This window comes from Danio aesculapii, chromosome 3 (assembly GCF_903798145.1).
Source record: "Danio aesculapii chromosome 3, fDanAes4.1, whole genome shotgun sequence".
In the NCBI taxonomy this organism is placed as follows: domain Eukaryota; kingdom Metazoa; phylum Chordata; class Actinopteri; order Cypriniformes; family Danionidae; genus Danio; species Danio aesculapii.
The window spans coordinates 4,845,446-4,867,614 of NC_079437.1; the positions used below are offsets into that span (position 1 = coordinate 4,845,446).

At 39.2% G+C, this 22,169-nt stretch overlaps 1 protein-coding gene across 1 annotated transcript in view; it reads right to left on the reverse strand.

Annotated features, from left to right (window-relative positions):
- The window catches only part of si:ch211-106h11.3 (CCN family member 1), a 29,558-nt gene extending 13,122 nt beyond the window's left edge, over positions 1-16,436 (reverse strand). The window contains exons 1-2 of the mRNA XM_056452941.1: positions 16,220-16,436; positions 7,031-7,244 (exon numbers count right to left, since the gene is read on the reverse strand). Of these exons, the coding sequence (XP_056308916.1) occupies positions 7,031-7,244; positions 16,220-16,276 (271 nt within the window). The 5' untranslated portion in view covers positions 16,277-16,436. The remainder of the gene's footprint in view (positions 1-7,030; positions 7,245-16,219) is intronic.
- Positions 16,437-22,169: the final 5,733 nt, after the last annotated feature.

Below are 22,169 nucleotides of genomic sequence, written 5' to 3' on the forward strand. Positions count from 1 at the left end.
CAGATTTCCCCCACAGTTCAAACACATGCGCTATAGGGGAATTGGGGAACTAAATTGGCCGTAGTGTGTGTGTGTGTGAGAGAATGAGTGTGTATGGGTGTTTCCCAGAACTGGGTTGGAGCTGGAAGGGCATCTGCTGCGTAAAACACATGCTGGAATAGTTGGCGGTTCATTCCGCTGTGATGACCTCTGAAATAGAGACTAAGCCGAAGAAAAATGAATGAATGATACTTGTGTTATTGTCACTCGCTGTGTGTGTTAGCTGTATATGATCATATATCTCATGAAAAGGTCTGGACATTGTTTGTAATAATATATTTGTGTTTTATTATTTCCCTTTTAATCTATTTAATGACCTTTTTTATATTAAGTATAATTTTAAAAATCAAATTAGAGGGTTTCTTTCATTTTGTTGAACAATATTTGTTGAAATAGAAAGTTAGGGTGGGATATTATTATTATTATTATTATTATTATTATTATTATTATTATTATTATTACTGAAAACTTATGTCAATACAACCAAGCATCTGCTTTCACAGGGATTATTGAAATTCAATATAAGCAATTCAGCCATCTTTTAGATGCTGTGTAATATCAATACTCTGCTTTAGTCATAGTACGGCAGCAAAGTTTGTTGATTATTACGCCAGATGAGAGTATGGTTCCTCGCCATATTGGTCCATAAAATAGCAAATTTTTCATTCATTTTTGGTACACGATGTAACTACAAAAGAGTTAAGCTTTAAATTGGAAAAATTATTGAAACTCTTGGTAATTTGAGTGAGATGCTAATGGTCTAATCCGATTCAATGATCTATGCTAAGCTAAAAGTGCTCCCGCTAAACCCGAAGATCGTCTGAATGGATTCAAAAAGTGTAAAACTTGACTCTTTACCTGCTAGGGAGCTGTAAAATGAGCCTATTTAAATAGATAAATAAATAAATAAATAAATAAAAGTGTGTTGCTTTTAAGACTAACAGTGTGTGCTAGCTAAATAAAAGGTGATGCGAGTGGGATTGAGACTTAGTGGTTGAACTAGGTATTGCGGTCCAATTTCAAATTACGACACTGCAAAAATTGTTTTTCTTACTTAGTTTTGGTTCTGTTTCTAGTCCAAATAACTGAAATTATTAAATCAAGGAGCATTTTCTAGACAACCAAAACATATTGTCTTGTTTTAAGAAATGATGTGAAACTTAAAGGTGCTGTATGTAAGTTTTTGACTCTTCTAAAGCATAAAAATACTATAATATGTTTGCAGATATTTAAGAAACATACCAAGTAAACATTCTTGTTTATCTGAAAAACAACGCTGCTTTAAAAATGTGAGTTACGTGCCAGAATGTCTGTCTTTTGTTTTGGTCATTTTAACCCGCCCATATTTCATTCAGTCAGTCAGGAAGGCTCTTAGAGCATGCGTCTGTGACTGAAATGCTACCTCCGGTGGACTGTAGCAGACTCTGAAATGAGACGCAGATTCAGAGTTCCACATGAAGTGATTATTTAATTAGCAAATATAATATAAATATTACGAGCGTAAACATTAGGTGAGCCGGTTACACCGTAACCCCATGTCCTAACAACACACTATATGATGAGATTTGCAGTGGTGAGCAATTTGGCTGTTTGCACCAGTCGAAACATGATAGAAATGTAAATACAGCCATTCAGAAGCACAGAATAGTGCACTCACTGCACTCCAATGAAAGGGTAAGGTTTATAATCTAATTAATACATATTAAACCTCTTTAACATTATTAAATGTAGATGCTGAATCACTCATGTGTTTAGTTCTTAAGTTCAATTTCAGATGGTTTATTTTATTGTCAAGATCTGAGGTGAACTATCTGCTGCTGCTTTCAGTAGTATGGCATTACACTGAATAAAGCACATGAGGTGTACCTGAGCAGATCATTGTCCGTTTATCCTGTTGGTCACCAGTGAGAAACAGAAGCCGTTTCTAAAATATCAATTTCAGGGGTTGGTTAGGACAAAAACTCCTTTTAACTATGGAAAATACTCCTATCGCGTGCAGGGGCGGATTTAACCAATAAGGAAGATAAGCGGCCGCTTGGGGCCCCAGGAAATCTGAGGGCCCCCAAATACATACCTAGAAGTGTAAATGATACTATAAATTATATAGAACATTGTTTTCTGTCATGTTTTGTACGGTGAGGGTCTAAATTTATTTTAACATAATTATTACATGGCAGAGTGATGGGGCAGTGGGTATTGATTTTTATCTCACAGCAAGAATGTCGCTGGCTGGGTCAGTTGGCATTTCTGTGTGGAGTTTGCATGTTCTCCCCATATTGGCATGGGTTTTCTCTGGGTAATCTGGTTTCCCCCACAATCCAAAGACATGCACTATAGGGGAATTGGGTAAGCTAAATTGTCCATAGTGTATGTGTGTGAATGAGTGTATGGGTGTTTCCCAGTTATGGGTTGCAGCTGGAAAGGCATCCGCTACTTAAAACAAATGCTGGATAAGTTGGCGGTTCGTTCTGCTGTGGCGACCCCTGATTGATAAAGGGACTAAGGTGAAAAGAAAATGAATGAATGAATGAATGAATGAATGAATTATTACATCTGTGCAAACCTTCAATCATGACACAGTCCAGCAGTTAAATCAGTAAAGATTTAGCTTTAAAAATGAAAGAGTTCGTTTATTATGTTTAGTTGTGAATTCATCTTAAGAAAACGAATTGTTTCAAAACTTTTACAAGGGGCTTTGTGTTATTATTTTGCACTAAGATAAAATGTAGAAAATAAGATTGAATAATATAAGAAAAAAAAAACAGCAAAATAATAATAAAAAATTTAAAGTACAAAAGGTGCATTTTAGAGCTTTTGTGCCCCCTGGCTGGAATTGTTTAGGGCCCCAAAATCACAAAATCCACCCCTGATCGCTTGCTTTTGCTTTTATTCAGAACATGACTTAAATCAGCCTTTAGGCTTGACAGTCAGGCACACTGGTTATGTTGTCAATCTGGCAACCCGCGCTTGTGTGTTTTGAACCAGGGATGCAATACCTAGTTTATCCACTAGGTGACAAAATTGCACACAGCACCTTTAAAGGGCACCTATGGTGAAAAATCTACTTTTCAAGCTGTTTGGACAGACATATGTGCATGTATGGTGTATAGACAGTCATATTGGGGTGATTTAAACACACCCAGTGCTGTTTTTTTCAATTTAATAACATAAAAAACGGTGGACCAATTGGAGCGGTTCTCAAACCGACCGCAACTTTACGTAGGAGAGCGGTCCTCCCCCCGCCCACCAATATTGATTGACAGGCACGGCATCATATCCTCAGTTTGTTGATTCACGTCCGCCATTTTCAGCGTGAGTCGAAGCGATATCACTAAAGGAACACGCTAGCTCTATTTTTAGATGCAAGGCTCATTGGGCTCAACACAAGAGCAATATTCTCCACATTATCGCTCTAATCGGAATTATTGGTTGTATCTTTAGGTAGGTTTGCAAACATGTGTACTTCTCATTGAGTCTACCTTATACTTCTGCCGTTTGCATTTCTCGCGGTCCCAGAAGCTCCCTGTGATCTTAACTAGCATGCGTTTTAGAATTCTAAACATCGGTTTCTATCAGGGTACACTCAAGTCGACGGCTGGGCGCCGCGGACCGCTGCAGAAACCGATGTTTAGAATTCAAAAATGCGTGGCGCGACGATTCGGGACACTTCATGTTTGTGCCGCGCCACAGAGAGTGTCTGGTGTGCCGTGTCGCGGCTTCGAGCGGCGCATCCGGTGCCTCAGTCAAAGTTAATTCAGTGTGTGTGGTTATTAGTTTCTGTGTACAAGCTCGGCACTTGAAACTAGCACACAGTTGGCTGTAAAACTGTACAAAGACACAAATGATTTTGTACTCTCTGCTTGGTCTGTGTCCGAGTCGTACATGTACGACTGACTGCTGTACCTCTCACTCCAGCTCCCTTCTCCGTCTGCCTGTCAGACTCTGTTGCAAACGCAGAGCGGGTGAGCTCTTGGCTCCGCCCCTTGTTACGTTGGCGGTAAGCCGAAACTAAATTACATGTGAAGCAACACACCCCTAAATCAGCGAACTGTGGACACGCCCCCAACATGACACTTTTTAACACATTATAATAACAAAATTTGAATTGTTTTAAACTGAACCTAAACTGGCACACTCAGAACAACCATAATATTAATATTACATCATAAAAAAGAGGTCAACTATGTGCCCTTTAAAGTTAGTTTTTCATTAAAACAAGCACATTAATCTGTCAGTGGAGTGAGCAACATCTTATATCAAAATGAAAAACTAGATTATTTTGCTTACCCCAGAATAATTTCACTTTTATGATTGTCCTCCCAATATTATCCACAACCTGTTCATTTCATAATATAGACCTTTTTCTTGGCTGCTGCATTGAGGGCGCCATAGCGGCCAACGTCTTCCGGTAGAATGTTCAGAACGTCCGTTTACAATGTTTACAACTGGTAATTTGCACTCCGAAAGTGGGTTTCAATAGAGCTTTGAGTGGATTACGGAGTGTTTTTGTGACGCACAACTTTGAAAGGTGTGTGTTAAAGCTGCTATAATCTGTCAGTGTGATTCAAGCACGAGAGAAAAGCGCTCTTATTTCACGTGTCTGCCGTCAGAAATACAGTGTGCGTGTGTGTGTGTGTTTCCCCGGCCTGTCAGCTGTTAGCTCAGTGACTCTTCAATTCACACACACACACGCATGCGCACACACACACCACTTCACTGCATTATAGATTAAACCAGATTACTGGCATGAAAATGAACAGGTATGCAAGACATTCAATTTACAAAAAATGACCAATAAACGTGCGTTACTGATACTCTGCTGATTATATAATCGGGAGCAGTTTGTTTCATTTAGTTAGTTTGAGTGTAGTATTTACCATGATATGTGTTTTTCTGTCATAACGCCTCTTTATTTTCACAGTATTCGCACTTTTCCACATTCAGTGGGACAAGATGTGTGTGTGTCAAACATTTTGGTGAATTACATTTGTTTAGGTTGGTTATATATTTGAAAAAAGACTATTTGACTGTTATTTTTATTAAAACCGCACAAAGATGCAGTCTGGCGGGAAATGTAAATGACTCGCAGGTGTTGTTTTCCATTTTTTTCTTTTAAATAATCAGTCCAGGAGGTGGCGCTGTTCGACAACCGTATTAGTTCAAAGACGCTGAAAGCAAGTAAAATAGAGTAAAACTATCATTTCAAAGCTGTCAGGATGTGACTGTTTATACCCATCAGCTGCCGACCGGAAGTTCTTCGCATTTTCCTTGCACGCAAAGCATAATGGGTAATTTTGCATTCTAAGAAAAAGGTCTATATATAACCAAATTCATTCATTCAGCAACTCCGCTCGCTGATTACTTCTTTCCACCCTTTCATCATGACAGTTACTCCGAATCGCCCTCTGTTATTACAAGCAGTAGTACAACGGCAAAAATATGAATCCTGAGTGCTCAGCTAATATTTATGTTTCTAAGATTTATATTATTTGCTAATTATTTGCTAATCAGAATCTGCATCTCATTTTTGGCAGCATCCGAGATCCTTCATTGAGATCCTTCATGACCGCAATGAAATACACTGTCAACATGGCAACTCGGAGTGCTGAATTACATTGGGTTAATCTGGCAGTGGGCTGGTTCTAGAGATCAAAGCAAAGGCAGACATTCCGAAATGGAACACGCATTCTAAAAGCGGAATAACTGACTTCAGCATTGCTTATCAGATAAATATGATCACTTAGCATGTTTCTTACATATCTGCAAACATATTATTGTTCTTTTATGCTTTAGAATAGGAGTGGGCGATATGACCTAAAATTATTATCACGGTATTTTTCATCTTTTGAACGGTGACGGTATAATATCATGGTATTACTTTCAATAGCAAAATAATCTACATCTCAAGGAAGAACGGACAAAAGAAAGTCTCACTTCTATCACTCTTTAAAAGTTTTGGTTTGGTTCATTGTAAATGCTCAGTCTCGTTATGAGCTGATCTTCATTTCTCTGTGTTGGTGGAATAAAGCAGGCGAGTCAGCCGCACCAATTTATGAGCAGACAGAGCAGGATTCTCATGATGACCACCAGCGCAATTCCGCTCTGTTATGAGCCGTAGTTTCAGTGTAAACTTAGTAAAGGTGAGTTTCTTTGGCGTTGATGTGTACAGTGTTAGATTTTATATTTAGCGGACATTTGCGCTGAACACGCGGTGAATGCAACGCATCGAGATTCGGGCACCTTCTCCGAAAACACTCGATTGATCTCAGCTGGCGGATCAACATTTACCTCATGTCATGATCGCTGTCATCTGCGCCATTATTATTATTATAACTTTAGGTGAGGTTTGCAAACCTGTGCACTTTTCACTCTTCAGCCGTTTGCATTTCCTGCAGTAACAAAAGCTCCCTGTTATCTGACAGCGGGAAGCGTTGAGTGACTGACAGCTAATATGAACCAATACAGCAGCAGGGTAGAGCGATTCAGCAAGTTTTTAGAGAAAATCAAATCAGATTGCACTACAACCATTATATTCAGACACACAAATGCTCCCAAATATATTATGAGGGCGCATAGATTACATTTCGGGCGCTCATGCGACCAAAATGGTTGCAATTTCGAGCCCTGTAGTATAAGGACATGTATTCAGACCACAACTGAACGTTTGAAGAAAATTGAATGCCTTATTATTTAGAATTAGCTATTATTGATGTAAATGCAGCCGTTCAAGGCGCATAATTGATTTATTACGGTATTGACGGTATTAGAAAATCCATGTCGTGGCGCAATGTCACACCGGTGATGACTATGACACCGGTGTACCGCCCACCCCTACTTTAGAAGCATCAAAAACACACATGCAGCACCTTTAACATTGTAAATATTGAGTTCATCCAGATTTTAAATGAGTTACTGGACTGTTTTGTTTGTTATTTTAAGACTTCTATATCCTGAGGTGTTTTTTTTCAAGTGTGCAGTTGTGCTGACTGACCCCTGCAGATGCCGTGCAGACTGGACACGTCATTGCCATAGTTACACTCCAGGCCCTTGTGATGATCGCAGGGTTTTCCTTCATGGCAGTCGTCGTTGAGCTGCGCCGCACACACTTTACAGCATCCGCAGGCGTCTGGCACCGCACTCACACCCGCCGGGCACACTGGTCTCTTTACTGGACAGCGGCACACCTGAGGACAGCCCCATCCAGCCTAAACACAAACACACGCAGGTGAAAGCACTGTTCAGATGCATGAGTGTTTGAATCATGAACACGGACAACATCCACACGGATCACAACCTATGGTTTAGAACGCACATGACCCACAGAATGAATATATTTGTTACTTGTAGATTAATCCTAAATGTGTACCGATCGCAGAGAGATCGCCTCTCACGCTATTTAAATCACATGTGTTAAAGCATTTAGGCTTTCCTGTAAAATATAATGATGACGGAAGAAATTGTGGAGGCACCTAAATGCTTTCTTAGGTTATTAAAGGTGTTTTCTGTCAATACTTGTTTATCCTGCATGAATGCTTTCAGTGTAAAGCTGCATGATTAATCATTGAAAGATCGGGATCTCAAACACCCACACAACATCAATTATAAATAATGATGATTTGCATATGTTTATTAAAGGGCACCTATGGTAAAAAATCTACTTTTCAAGCTGTTTGGACAGACATATGTGCATGTATGGTGTATAGACCGTCATATTGGGGTGATATAAACACACCCAGTGCTTTTTTTTTCAATTTAACAACATAAAAACGGTGGACCAATTGGAGCGGTTTTCAGACCGACCGCAACTTTGCGTAGGAGAGCGGTCCCCCCGCCCACCAGTATTGATTGACAGGTGCGTCATCATATCCTCAGTTTGTTGATTCACGTCCGCCATTTTCAGCGTGAGTTGAAGCGATATCACTAAAGGAACACGCTAGCTCTATTTTTAGATGCAAGGCTCATTGGGCTCAACACAAGATCAATATTCTCCACATTATCGCTCTAATGGGAATTATTGGTTGTATCTTTAGGTAGGTTTGCAAACATGTGTACTTCTCATTGAGTCTACCTTATACTTCAGCCGTTTGCATTTCTCGCGATCACAGAAGCTCCCTGTGATCTTAACTAGCATGCGTTTTAGAATTCTAAACATCGGTTTCTATCAGGGTACACAAGTCGATGGCTGGGCGCCGCGGACCGCTGCAGAAACCTGTTTAGAATTCAAAACTGCGTGGCGCGACGATTCGGGACACGTTTCTGCTGCGCTACAGAGAGTGTCTGGTGTGCCGTGTCTCGGCTTCGAGCGGCGCATCCAGTGCCTCAGTCAAAGTTAATTCAGTGTGCGTGGTTATTAGTTTCTGTGTACAAGCTCGGCACTTGAAACTAGCACACAGTTGGCTGTAAAACTATACAAAGACACAAATGATTTTGTACTCTCTGCTTGGTCTGTGTCCGAGTCGTACATGTACGACTAAATGCTGATCATCTCTCTCCTTCTCCGTCTGCCTGTCAGACTGTTGCAAACGTAGAGCGAGTGAGCTCATGGCCCCGCCCCCTTGTTACGTTGGCGGGAAGCCGAAACTAATTCACATGTGAAGCAACACACCCCTAAATCAGCGAACTCTGGACACGCCCCCAACATGACACTGTTTAACACATTATAATAAAAAAATCTGAATTGTGTTTTAAACTGAACCTAAACTGGCACACTCAGAAGAACCAGAATATTAATATTAAATCATAAAAAAGAGATAAACTATGGGCCCTTTAAAACTTTGCTGCATTCAAATGTGCATTCGATGGAGAAAGAGATTCAGTTTTTACACTTGAGTTACAAACAATTAAATAACACAGAAGCACAGGGAGAGCAGTGTATAGTTCAGATATAAACACTGATGCTTCTGGTAAAGAATCAAATCAGAGTTTAATGCAACTTGACGCTGTTGAAAGTTGTAGCAATTATATTGTTTAACCATTAGGTGGCGACAAACAACCATCAAAAATGTGTCACTGAATAGTTCGTTTCATTTCTAGATGCTTCATTTAAGCTTTATGAGTGAATTATTGAATCATTAACTGAAAATGAGACTGATGTACAAAAAATGTGTTGTACAAGATTATAATGTTAGATTTATACATTTTAGCATTATATACAAAGATATTTTTTACAGTATTTAATATAGATAGATAGATAGATAGATAGATAGATAGATAGATAGATAGATAGATAGATAGATAGATAGATGGATAGATAGATAAATAATAAGTATTATTATATATTTTTCCTCCCTTAATTACAGGTTCTATTTGTTAAAGCCAAAGGTTTCTTGCAGTAATGGCTCTGTAATAAATGGAAAGCAAATGGCATTTGTCATCTCTCTTTTTTGCTGATCCAGAAATTGGTCCGATCCGTGACTCAAACCATAATGTGATCCAAACCGTGAGATTTGTGATTCATTACACCCCTATAGACAACACTTCACCTCTCGTTGACTGAAGCTTGCTCCGTTTATCATTTTGCACAGATAATATTAGTTTAAAGTAGATATTGATTTTCAGTGATATTGCGTTACTTCAAAAGATTAATTACTAAAAAACTAAACTAAAACTGAAAATATAACAGATTTCAACAATGTATATTTGAGCGTTTACTGCTGAGTCAAAGTGCATTATGGCAGTGAATGAAGAAAGAAAACAGCTTCACAGAAGTGATTGTCTATATACATTTTGCACAGATAAAATTAAATGCAAAAAAAATATTGACATGCATAGCAGTGGGAGAGGCAAAAAAAAGATTGTTTAACATTTTAAATGTAGATAATGTTTTTGTATATTTTGACATATGCATGCATTTTTGCATTTGCATTCTATATATATATATATATATATATATATATATATATATATATATATATATATATATATATATATATATATATATATATATATATATACACACATACACACAGACATTTTGTCCTTTCAAATGTCAAAAAAGTTACTTTTATTTATTTTTATAATTTTTTTTTGGAGGAATGATCAACAGAGTACTATTAGGTCACAGATTTTGTGGAACATCATGGAATTTTGGGAATATTTTTGGAATATCATGGAATTTCTGAAATATCACATATTTTTTTGAAGTATCTTTGAATTTTTGGAATATAATGGAATTTCTGAAATATTGTTGTAATATCATGGAATTTTTAACGCATAATGGAATTTTTGGAATATTTTTAGAATATTATGAAATTGTGAAAGTTCTATTCAGAATCAGAATCAGAAAGAGCTTTATTGCCAGGTATGTTCACACATACGAGGAATTTGTTTTGGTGACAGAGCTTCTACAGTGCAACAGGATAAGAGACAGGACAAAAAACAGATCATAAATATATTTAAAAAAATTTAAAACACATTCCAGACATTAAAAGTCAGGAAATTTTACATTTTTGTCCAAGTCATGGAAAATCATGTTTTTTTTTTTTGTTTTTTTTTGGTGATTTTTATTTTACTTTTACATTTTTATAGTTTTGTGTTTCATGTTTTCACCTCTTTTCTATTTTTATAGTAAGGCTATTTTTTTCTAAGCTATATTATTCCTCCTGCTCGTCCACCGCCAGTCAAATCTATTAAAACATCATTTTGATCATTAAGCAGCATCAGTTGTTTTGCTATTGTTAAAAATGAATGGAAGTGAACAAGACCTCCATTCTTGACACATTTTCATTAAAATGGCCACTGCTCGTGAGGGTGACCTATTATGCCCCTTTTTACAAGTACAACACAATCTCTGATGTCTCTAAAGTGTGTATGGTAAGATTTAGCACAAAATATCACACAAATGTTATTTCATTACACTTTAAAACTGACTCTTTAGTTGTGACCCTTCTAATTGTGCCTTTTTTTATTTTGCATGATAGCTCCCCTTAAAGTAAAAAATAATAAGGACTGGTCACGGAAATACAGCTTAGTCCGGGAAAGGTCAGGGAATTTAAGTGTTAATCTTGGATCATTATCCCATAAAGCATAAATACAAAATGAGAAACTGCTAATTTACAGATATTTTAACAGTGTAGATTATCTTATGCATTATTTCATGTTATTAAATGTATTATTAAAATGTTTTACAATTATCATTTATATGATTAGAATATTTCTAAACTATTTGTACCTCTCTCTCTCTTCCCCTCTCCCTCCATGGAATAGCCATTGAAGCTGATATGACAAACTCAAAACTATCTCAAATGATTAAAGATGTCCTAAAACATTCATTCTTTTCTTATGGCAACACACACACACACACACACACACACACGCACACACACACACACACACACACACACACACTTTAGCGGCAGTCAATCAGATCCAAAACAGCATAAAGACAGAAGAACTGCCAGATCATACAGAACTGTGCAATAAGAAATATTTCCATAATTGTTTCCATGTCGATGTTTGGAAACGCAAATAAACAAGCAGCATCATAAACTTTGAAACGGTGTGACAAACTATTCGCTACGACGATCCCCAAATTCTGTGACATCCTCCCCTTGTCTAGGAGGATGGGCAGAATCAACATTCATTTTCCTTCAGCTTAGTCCCTTTATTCATCAGGGGTCTCCACAGCGGAATGAACCGCCAACCATTCCAGCATATGTTTTACATAGCGGATGCCCTTCCAGGTTTATTGGGAAACACCCATACACACTCCTTCACACACACACTCATATACTACGGCCAGCTTAGTGAATCAGTTCCCCTATAGGGCTTGTGTTTGGACTGTGGGGGAAACCGGAGCACCCGATGGAAACCCACGCCAACACTGGGAGAACATGCTAACTCCACACAGAAATGCCAACTGACCCAGTCGGGGCTCAAACCAGAAACCTTTTTGCTGTGAGGCAACAGTGCTAGCCACCATGCCACCCGCAGAGTAAAAAATGTAAAAATACTTGAATTAAATCCACCACACTATTTACATTCAGCCACTACTGGATTAATGTAAAACATATAACAGAATTTATTACAGCAGATCAAATAAACAATGTAAAGGGAGTGTACAATGAGTTTTCACTTAACCTCCTTTCTGAAACGGGCCCCTGAAGCTAAGAGTATTTTAACCCTGAAATGAGAGAAACTCTGGGTTTTCCATTTCAAAATGGCAGGTTTGTTGAACTGGAGAAAGCAGGGTAAGTCAAGCCTGTTTCTGAAAGAGAGGTAACTTTAACTCAGAGTCAGTTACTGTGGTCACTTACTCTGTGAACCTAACCTGGTCAGGAGCAGGATTTATTCTCTAAACTCTGAGTTTCTGTCGGTCTCTTCTCCTTTTTTAAAGACGAAGCGCTATTTCTTGCCTTAGCCTTGCGTTTCCTCCCAACTATTTTAATGCTCATTTTGGAGATGCGCATAAAAACGATTGATGGAAACGTCATGATGCACATAACTCTCTGTGTCATCAGAGCGGGAGAGCCCCGCCCACTAGTGACATCATCTCTCTCTCATTAGCATAGGAAGTTAGTCCTGTTTTTGATATACACTGTGAACATCAGCTACGCTAATTATTTTCTTTATTCTCCATTTCCACCTGGGGATACTCTTCCCGAGGCCCTCAGACTATGCAGAGTCACTGATTCGATCCAAGACCAACGACGAGATGATCCCAAGGTTTCCATATCCTGGACCTGGCCGAATCCTGAACAACTACTGCGATGGTCATGGAAGAGTGGAGAACATGAGACTGTTTCCTATGACGCTCCAGAGACAGACGAGTCTTCGCTGAGGCCAGCTTCCAGCCTCCGCCACTGAGACTGCAGCTCTGCACAAGACGTTTGGCCAGCGGAGAAATTAAAATGGTCGTGCCCAACTGAGCCTGGTTTCTCTCAAGGTTTTTTTTCTTCACTTCCGCCTTTAGTGAAGTTTTTTTTCCCTCTCCGCTGTCGCCACTGGCTTGCATGGTTCAGGATCTGTAGAGCTGCGCATCGTTGGATTTGCTCTTCAGTATTTGGACTCTCAGTAGTGATTATTAAACCACACTGAACTGAGCTAAACTGAACTGAACTTAAACGCTACAAACTGAACTACACTGTTCCTATTTACTGTGACCTTTTATGTGAAGCTGCTTTGACACAATCTACATTGTATAAGCGCTATACAAATAAAGGTGAATTGAATTGAATTGAATCAACCGCTATACTCACATGCAGGCATTTGTAGCTCCGCCCTCTTTTAAAAAGAACACAATCTCATTTGCATTTAAAGCGACAGTCACCAAAACAGCCCAATTAGGATCAAAGCCTCAGGGTTATAAAGCATTATTAGTGTGGTATTTTGAGCTGAAACTCAAAGCTGAGCTGGCATGATATCTCCCCTTTAAATGAAATGACAGTAACTAACCAAAAACAGGAGAAAAACATTTATTTCTTCACATACGTATAATTAAGTACAGTATAAGTACTCAAATCCATCCCATATCATTGATGTTCAAGTGCTCTTTGATCCAATAGCTTTGCTTTGTTTTTGCTTTTCTTTCTATTTTTGAAAAAGGTTTCTTAATGTGCATTTAAAAATAATAATAAGTGAAGTTTCACAAACTAATTTCGAGAGGAGCACGTGATATGATTGACTACAGCTGATCCTCATTGCTAATCATTGCTAGCCTATCAGATCATTCTAAAACTACAATAAATATCCTGCCTAAACTTTATTCCTTATCTTCGTTTTTGGAAAACCCCCCCATCCTTCCCTTCTCCCTCCTCCTCTTTCATGATCGGGCAACACGGTGGCTCAGTGGTTAGCACTGCTGCCTCGCAGTAAGAAGGCCGCAGGTTCAAGTTCTAATTGAGCCAGTCGGCACTCCCTGCGTTGAGTTTGCATGTTCTCCCTGTGTTTGCGTGGGTTTTCTCTGGGTCCTCCGGTTTCCTCCCACAGTCTAAAAACATGTACATAAGTGAATCGTAATACAGTCACAAGCACTTAATGCATACATAGCAAAGGGGGCACTCGAGAAACTCCTGATCTCGTATCCCTCCTAATGCTCATTGACCAGGCGGGAACCTCGGGCTCATCTATCTCCGAGCTCAGGGTTCTCTCCCGGGACAGCATGCCAAACCTGCTATCATAGTGGAGCATTATCTAAGTGTGATCTCTTGAAAGGAGAATAAAAGCAAGAGTGTCTATAGTTATGAGTGCTTCATGCCAAGTTGTAATTTTAGCAACCTACCTAGCGCATTGAGATGGTTAACGGTTCACAACAGACATATTCATATACATAACTTAAAAAAAATCCGTAAATTAGCGTTTTTTTGTATTTTGTGATTTAGTTTTTTTAATTTCATTATTTATTTCTGCTTTTGAGTTGCATTATGGGATCTTGATCTTGTTTCCAACATTGAAACGTTAGAAAAAAGTGAATTTCTGAACACGTGTAATAGTTTGCAATGTTAAATTGTCTGTGTTGTTGTTTTATATTATGCTACAATAACCTTGTAATAAACTGCAGCACACTTTCTGTTCTTTTACAGACTTATATTATTTCTTATTCATTATATTATTATCATTTCAAACGACTAAAATGTCAAAAGTCACTTCGTTAAACTGTAGAGTTGATATTGTACTGTTGAGTTGAGATTTTCAACATCAAATGTGGACAGAGCAGAGATCAACATCAAATAATGCAATTCACAACCGAAAATAAACAAGAAACTCACACAGTAACGGTTCATTAACTGATGTTTTTTACAGTATAGACACACATTTCTACTGCCATCTATATGATCTGTCTATATACAGTTGTAGTCAGAATTATTAGCCCCCTTTGAATTATTTTTTTCTTTTGTAAATATTTCCCAAATGATGTTTAACAGAGCAAGGAAATTTTCACAGTATGTCTGATAATGTTTTTTCTTCTGGAGAAAGTCTTATTTCTTTTATTTCGGCTAGAATAAAAGCAGTTTTGAATTTTTTAAACATAATTTTAAGGTCAATATTATTAGCCCCTTTAAGCAATTTTTTTTTTGATAAACTACAGAACAAACCATCGTTATACAATAACTTGCCTGATTACCCTAACCTGCCTAGTTAACCTAATTAACCTAGTTAAGCCTTTAAATGTCACTTGAAGCTGTATAGAAGTGTCTTGAAGAATATCTAGTCAAATATTATTTACTGTCATCATGACAAAGATAAAATAAATCAGTTATTAGAGATGAGTTATTAAAACTATTATATTTAGAAATGTGTTGAACAAATCTCTCCATTAAACAGAAATCGGGGGGAAAAAATAAACAAGGGGGCTAATAATTCTGACTTCAACTGTAGCTGTAATTTGTGTTGTACAAACTGTACATACTGTCCCCCTAAACCAACCCTTACAGAAAACAATCTGCATTTTTACATTTATACAGTACTTAATGTCCCCACTAGGTCAAAATATACTGGTATTGCTATATTTGAGGAGACGTGGTCCCCACGACATTAGGAATACAAGTAACACACTCACTAACAGTTGTCAACATTTTAAGCGAATCAGAATCTTTCAACAGAGTTATCCTAAAACCAAAATGTGTATTGAAAAACATTTATAAATGTTTATATTTAAGTAATATATAAATCTATTTTCATATTAAAGCAATATCTTGTTGTAACATGGATCACACACATATGAAATGACATGCATCTATTGTAATGTAACGTGCATAATATAACATTTCTTCTAATGCTAAATTGATAATTAAAATGTCCAGTCCTTAATCTGAGCACACGTATTTCTACATTCACTGAAAAGTGTTGCATACAAAACTGTGGCAAACAATTTATTTGTTGAATTTAAACAAACAAATTAAATTTAATAATGTTCAACTTAATTTGTTTGTTTAAATTCAGCCCAAATAAATTGTTTACAACCACTTAACGTAAAAAAAATCCAAGGAATCATCTTTGAATAATTTTTTTCAGTGTTGTATAATGTTTTTAAGTGTTTTAATATTCAATTCTGGTATATATTATTATTATTATTATTATTATTATTATTATTATTATTATTATTATTATTAATTTGGTAAAATTTACAGAACGTGTCACATTTATTTATGTATGTGTACATGTCTGATCTGTTTGCATTGTATAATAATGAAGTGAGCTGTTCATATACACGCAGATTGTTTACATGAGTCTCTTCACTTACCGACGTGCAGAAGATCACAACAAACACCAGCAGACTCATACAATCCTTCATCTTCATGTAAACCACTTGGTGTCCACGGAAAAGATTGATATTTGAAACTGTAGCCCACAACAACACCGTTCAGCACGTGAGTATAATCCAGACAGCGTGTTTATTCCAGCACGTAAACGCGCGTGTGTGTGTGTGTGTGTGTAATATCAGATGTTTTAATCGCGTTCAGGAGTTTCTAGCGCTCGTTTTCATGCTGTCGTCCGCTTTTATACTGCGGTACTGTTAATGTATGCGCGGCCACGCCCACTCCGCAAATCAGAGCAACAGAACTCCAATAGGGGCGTGGTTTAGAACTAGAGGCGGTGTTCCATCCGCGTGTGGGCGTGGCCGCCGATGAATGCAGTCATTCATAAAAATCTGCTCCATTCCAGAGAGGAGCTGCAGTCTGCTGTTTATTGACTTATGTTTTAATAAAAATATTATGGATGCTTTAAAGTCTCTTTCACACGCACGGCCCTGTCCGCTGTGTGCTTTGTGCAGGGCAAGATAAATATACCCAGCTGTGTGATGTTTGCTGCGTTAATAGAGAAAACAAGCATGAAAAGGCCGCTTTACTTCACCTCACCTCTCATTGTTTTCATTAGCTTTATCTCGCTCCTCTCTTCTCTCTCAGGTTGTCATCAGAGGGCCCGGGATGATGTTTCAGGCTGATGCTGTCAACAGATGCTCGCATGAGAACTTAAGACAGACGGTTAAAGCAGAAATAAGCCAAATGGTGAGTGTTTTCATGAGGACAGAGATGATGGAGTGATGCGGGTGGAAAAACAGAGAGCCGGAGGCCTGAAGGAGACACTCAGCAGAGGTACGAACACAGAAAGTGCCTGAAATGCTTGTAGTTTAGAGTCACTCATCATAGAAACACATCAGATATCAACATAGCCAGGCATTATTTACTTTAGAAGTATTGCTTATTTCAGAAAGTTTAGATGTTCGTGTCCGTATGTTAATCTTAAGGATATCTATAGACTAGTGCGCTCCAAAACAGACATTTAGAAAATGTAAACATCCAGTTTGTCACTTACCCCTAAATGGATCAACGATATTTTCTGCATCACCTCATACTTCGGGTTCTCATCAGATCTTCTGACCAATTAAATGCTACATATCACACACACTTTATTAGGTACACCTTACTAGTACCAGGTTGGACCTCTTTTGCCTTCAGAGCTGCCTTAATCCTTCGTGGCAGAGATTCAACAAGCTACTGGAGATATTACTCAGAGATTTTGCTCCAGATTGACATGATAGCATCACGCAGATTTGTCGGCTGCACATCCATGATGTGAATCTCCCGTTTCCCCACATCACAAAGGTGCTCTATTGGATTGAGCTCTGGTGACTGTGGAGGCCATTTGAGTACAGTGAACTCATTGTCATGTTCAAGAAACCAGTCTGAGATGATTCATGCTTTGACATGGTGTGTTATCCTGCTGGAAGTAGCCTCAGAAGATGGAGACACTGTGGTCATAAAGGGATGGACATGGTCAGCAGCAATACTCAGGTAGGCTGTGGCGTTGACACGATGCTCAATTGGTACTAATGGGCCCAAAGTGTGCCAAGAAAATATCCCCACACCATTACACCACCAGCCTGAACTGTTGATCCAAGGCAGGATGGATCCATGCTTTCATGTTGTTGAGGACAAATTCTGAGCCGACCATCCTAATGTGGCAGTAGAAATGGAGACTCATCAGACGAGGCAACGTTTCTCCAATCTTCTATTGTCCAGTTTTGGTGAGCCTGTGTGAATTGTAGTCTCAGTTTCCTGTTCTTAGCTGACAGGAGTGGCACCCGGTGTTGTCTTCTGCTGCTGTAGCCCATCTGCCTCAAGGTTGGACGTGTTGTGTGTTCAGAGATGCTCTTCTGCAGACCTCGGTTGTAACGAGTGGTTATTTGAGTTACTGTTGCCTTTCTATCAGCTGGAACCAGTCTGGCCATTCTCCTCTGACCTCTGGCATCAACAAGGCATTTGCGCCCACAGAACTGCCGCTCACTGGATATTTTTTCTTCTTCAGACCATTCTCTGTAAACCCTAGAGATGTTTGTGCGTGAAAATCCCAGTAGATCAGCAGTTTCTGAAATACTCAGACCAGCCCGTCTGGCACCAACAACCATGCCACGTTTAAAGTCACTTAAATCCCCTTTCTTCTCCATTCTGATGCTCAGTTTGAACTGCAGCAGATCGTCTTGACCATGTCTACATGCCTAAATGCACGGAGTTGCTACTATGTGTTTGGCTGATTAGAAATTAGCAATAATAAAGTGTCCGGTGAGTGTATATTGTGCATATATATCACCCTTAATTAATAAAGGGACTAAGCCGGGACTAAACAGGTATATAAAATGCGACGCTTCCTGCCTCCTTTTATTCCGTTGCAATGACTTCTGGGAATTCTAGAGCAAGTTCTGCACTCAAGTCTGCATAGATGCATCCTCAATATGAGGAATGGGTCAGGGTTCTGTCATGGGTCCTCTATTCTTGCAGTTTTGAGTTTTGCATCTTTGGCAGTAGATGATGTTACACTAGAACACAAGGACACAAGACCACGTCACAAATATTGAGAAACAGCCCATGCAAATACGAGAACAGAGGTGAAATACTGTCCTGCAGAGCGAATGATGTACAATATGCAATGCATTTGCCGCAAATGTGCAGAATTTGCCTCATTCACGACATCCACGTTTGGTGTGAACCCAGCCATGTGGGCCAATGTCATGGCAATTTCAATTAAAGAGACTCTTACTGATCAAGAGACAAAGTTTTACAAGATTTACTTCCAAAAAGATTTTATTCTTATCAAAAGACTAGGTCCAACAGTCATACAGGAACACTGGCTGCTGCAGAGTGCGACACCCAGGCTAACCAGACACCAGGTTTTATCTTCTTTCCCTGCTCCAAGGCCCACTTCATCACAGATGACACCCAGATCTCCTTGGAGCATCTGAAGATCAAGATATGGCTCTCAGGATTTACCAACCCAGGCTCATTCTGAGAACGTAGTGCCGGGGACGTTTTTGGAGACCGCGAAATACGTAGCCGGGGGTACGTACGGCTGCATTTCATTTTTTTAAGCGAACGCTGCGGGGCGCTGTGACGCCGTTCCCTTCCTGGCTCTTTGTGTACTCTGGCGGACTCGAGGCGCAGAGAGGGGCTGACCACGACGACGACCGGGTTCGAGTCCGGGGAAGTGCGGTTCCAGAAATCAGGTAAGAAAACAAAAACAAAATCCAAAAAATGAAGCGAACCAGTTCATCACAGGGTGAGAATGTGGTCAAAATCCGAAAACGTGCTAAAAATCAGACGAGGGCTTTTCTTTTTCTGGACGGCTTTTGTGAATCGTCGTTGGTTGGGTTTAAAGGACGTAGGACGGTGGGTCAGCCCGCCGATTGGCCGGTCGCACGGTCAATCATTCTGTCATCCAGGCAGACAGGCGGAAGGTCGTTCGACAGCGCCCTCCAGAGAACGGCGCGGGAAAAAGCGCGCACTGCGACCTCTCGCGGACTCGCAAAAACAAAAACTGCAAAAATACGTACCTCCCGGGACGTATTTCGCGGTCTCCAGAAACGTCCCCGGGACTACGTTCTCAGAATGAGCCTGGGTTAGGATTTACACTTAGTAAATGCACATGTCTAAAAGCAGATGGCCATGACCCTGCTTGTAATACATTTTTGTACCATCTTTTCTTAGGTAGGCATATGCTTCTTAATATTTGTTGATTCTAGTAAGAAAGAGAATTTTTATATGAATCAATGCTTTAGTAGTAATTAAAGTGAATTTTTCCACCACAGCCAATCAGAAAGGAGAAAACCACGCACACACTGACTTCATAAGGCAAAAACTCTGGTTGTAGCATCCACATGAGCACACTGTACCCGGAGTTTCAGAAAGTCTTCAACCTGGCAGGAGTTTTCAGAACATTTCGATTTCAGTTACCCGATACTCTGTTTTCATGTGTGGACAAACCATATTAATAAATACATTTTTAAAATACCTGTGTTCATGTGGACAGGGCCTAAAATCAAAGTGTTCAGCCGCGGTCACACTGCAATTTTCACCCAATAGACTTCCATTCATACACGTATGAATGTGGCAGACCAGAAACGCGTGTTGCTGTGTGGCAAAGTTCAAGCTTGGTGAAGTCTGACCTGCAAAATCGCATCATGTGATTTGCATGGGACCAATAGAAGCTCAAAACATGACCCCTCTGTGCAGAAATGTAAAACATGGAGCAATCTCTCGCTTTTTTTTTTAATGTGAAATCATCTTGCTTTATTCCCCCCCTTTCACAGCACCATACGACAGACTTACACATGCTTCAACACAAAAAGTGTGACCACAGCTTTATGCATCAGGATAAAAATAATGATGATAACAAAATAATGTAAATATAATACACAGATATTCTATTAATACACCTTGTAAACATCCAAACAGGTTACAAAACATCAGACTAGTATTATTGCTGTGTATGGTACAGTATACATTTAAAATATTCATTCATTAGTTTTATTTTCGGCTTAGTCCCTTTATTAATCTGGGGTCGCCACAGCGGAATGAACCGCCAACTTATCCAGCATATGTTTTACGCAGCAGATGCCCTTTCAGCTGCAACCCATCACTGGGAAACACCCATACACACACACATTCACACTTATACACTACGGACAATTTTTAGCCTACCCAATTCACCTGTACCGCATGTGTTTGGACTTGTGGGGGAAACCGGAGCACCCGGAGGAAATCCGCGTGAACACGGGGAGAACATGCAAACTCCACACAGAAATGCCAACTGACCCAGCCGAGGCTCAAACCAGCGACCTTCTTGCCGTGAGGCGACAGTGCTACCTACTGAGCCACCGCGTCAACCACATACAAAATATTATTAATAATTTTGATGATTGTGAAAAACTAAGTGTACAAAAACAAGACCAATCCTGAAGGTGCCATAGTCATCGCCCTTCAAAAGTTTTTTATATATACAGTGCTTTCCACACATAGGCTTTACTTGGGCGTACCACCCGGGTATATTAACAGCCGCCCAAGTATATTTATCATCATCCCTTTACACCAGGGGTCACCAATCTCGGTGTCCCTGCAGGGTTTAGCTCCAACTTGCCTCAACACACCTGCCTGGATGTTTCAAGTATACCTAGTAAGACCTTGATTAGCTTGTTCAGGTGTGTTTGATTAGGGTTGGAGCTAAAATCTGCAGGACACCGGCCCTCCAGGAACAAGTTTGGTGATGATAATATAACCAAACATCCGCGATTGATTAAGGAGTGGAAAATCTTCTCTCGGTTCGCTCTGTGCGCTCGAGCTGTCAACACTCCCACAGACAGTCTCACGTGCTTTGCAAACCCACAGAGATGTGCCTTTTTGGCACTTGAATTTGTTCGGTCGGGTTTCTAAATTTCCTAGAATGTCCAGGATTCGGCTTTTGCTTTCTAAAGCTGTTGTTCGTTAATCGTATGCGTTTTTGCATTACCTTTTTATTTAAGCCTACTTTCGCTTGGCTTTAAAGCTGACAGTGCACGCACAGTTGCAAGAGCGAGAGAAAAATTAACTGTTTAATCTAAACGACTCAACTTTACTATATAACTATGACTGGTCTAAACACTGCAGAATATATGTACACCATTAGTAATGGTTAATCAGCGCATTTGCCTTATTTACATCTACACATTCTTGTAATTATTATAATTTTCAGCAACATTGTCTGTTTTTATTCATTTTTCTGTCATTTATTGCTCATTTGCAGTATATTTTATTAATTGGGTGATGTCATTAGTAGGGATGTCCCGATCAGTTTTTTTGCCCTCGAGTCCGAGTCAATTGATTTCAAGCATCTACCGATACCGAAACCCGACCTGATATTTCTAGAATACATAAACAAAGAAT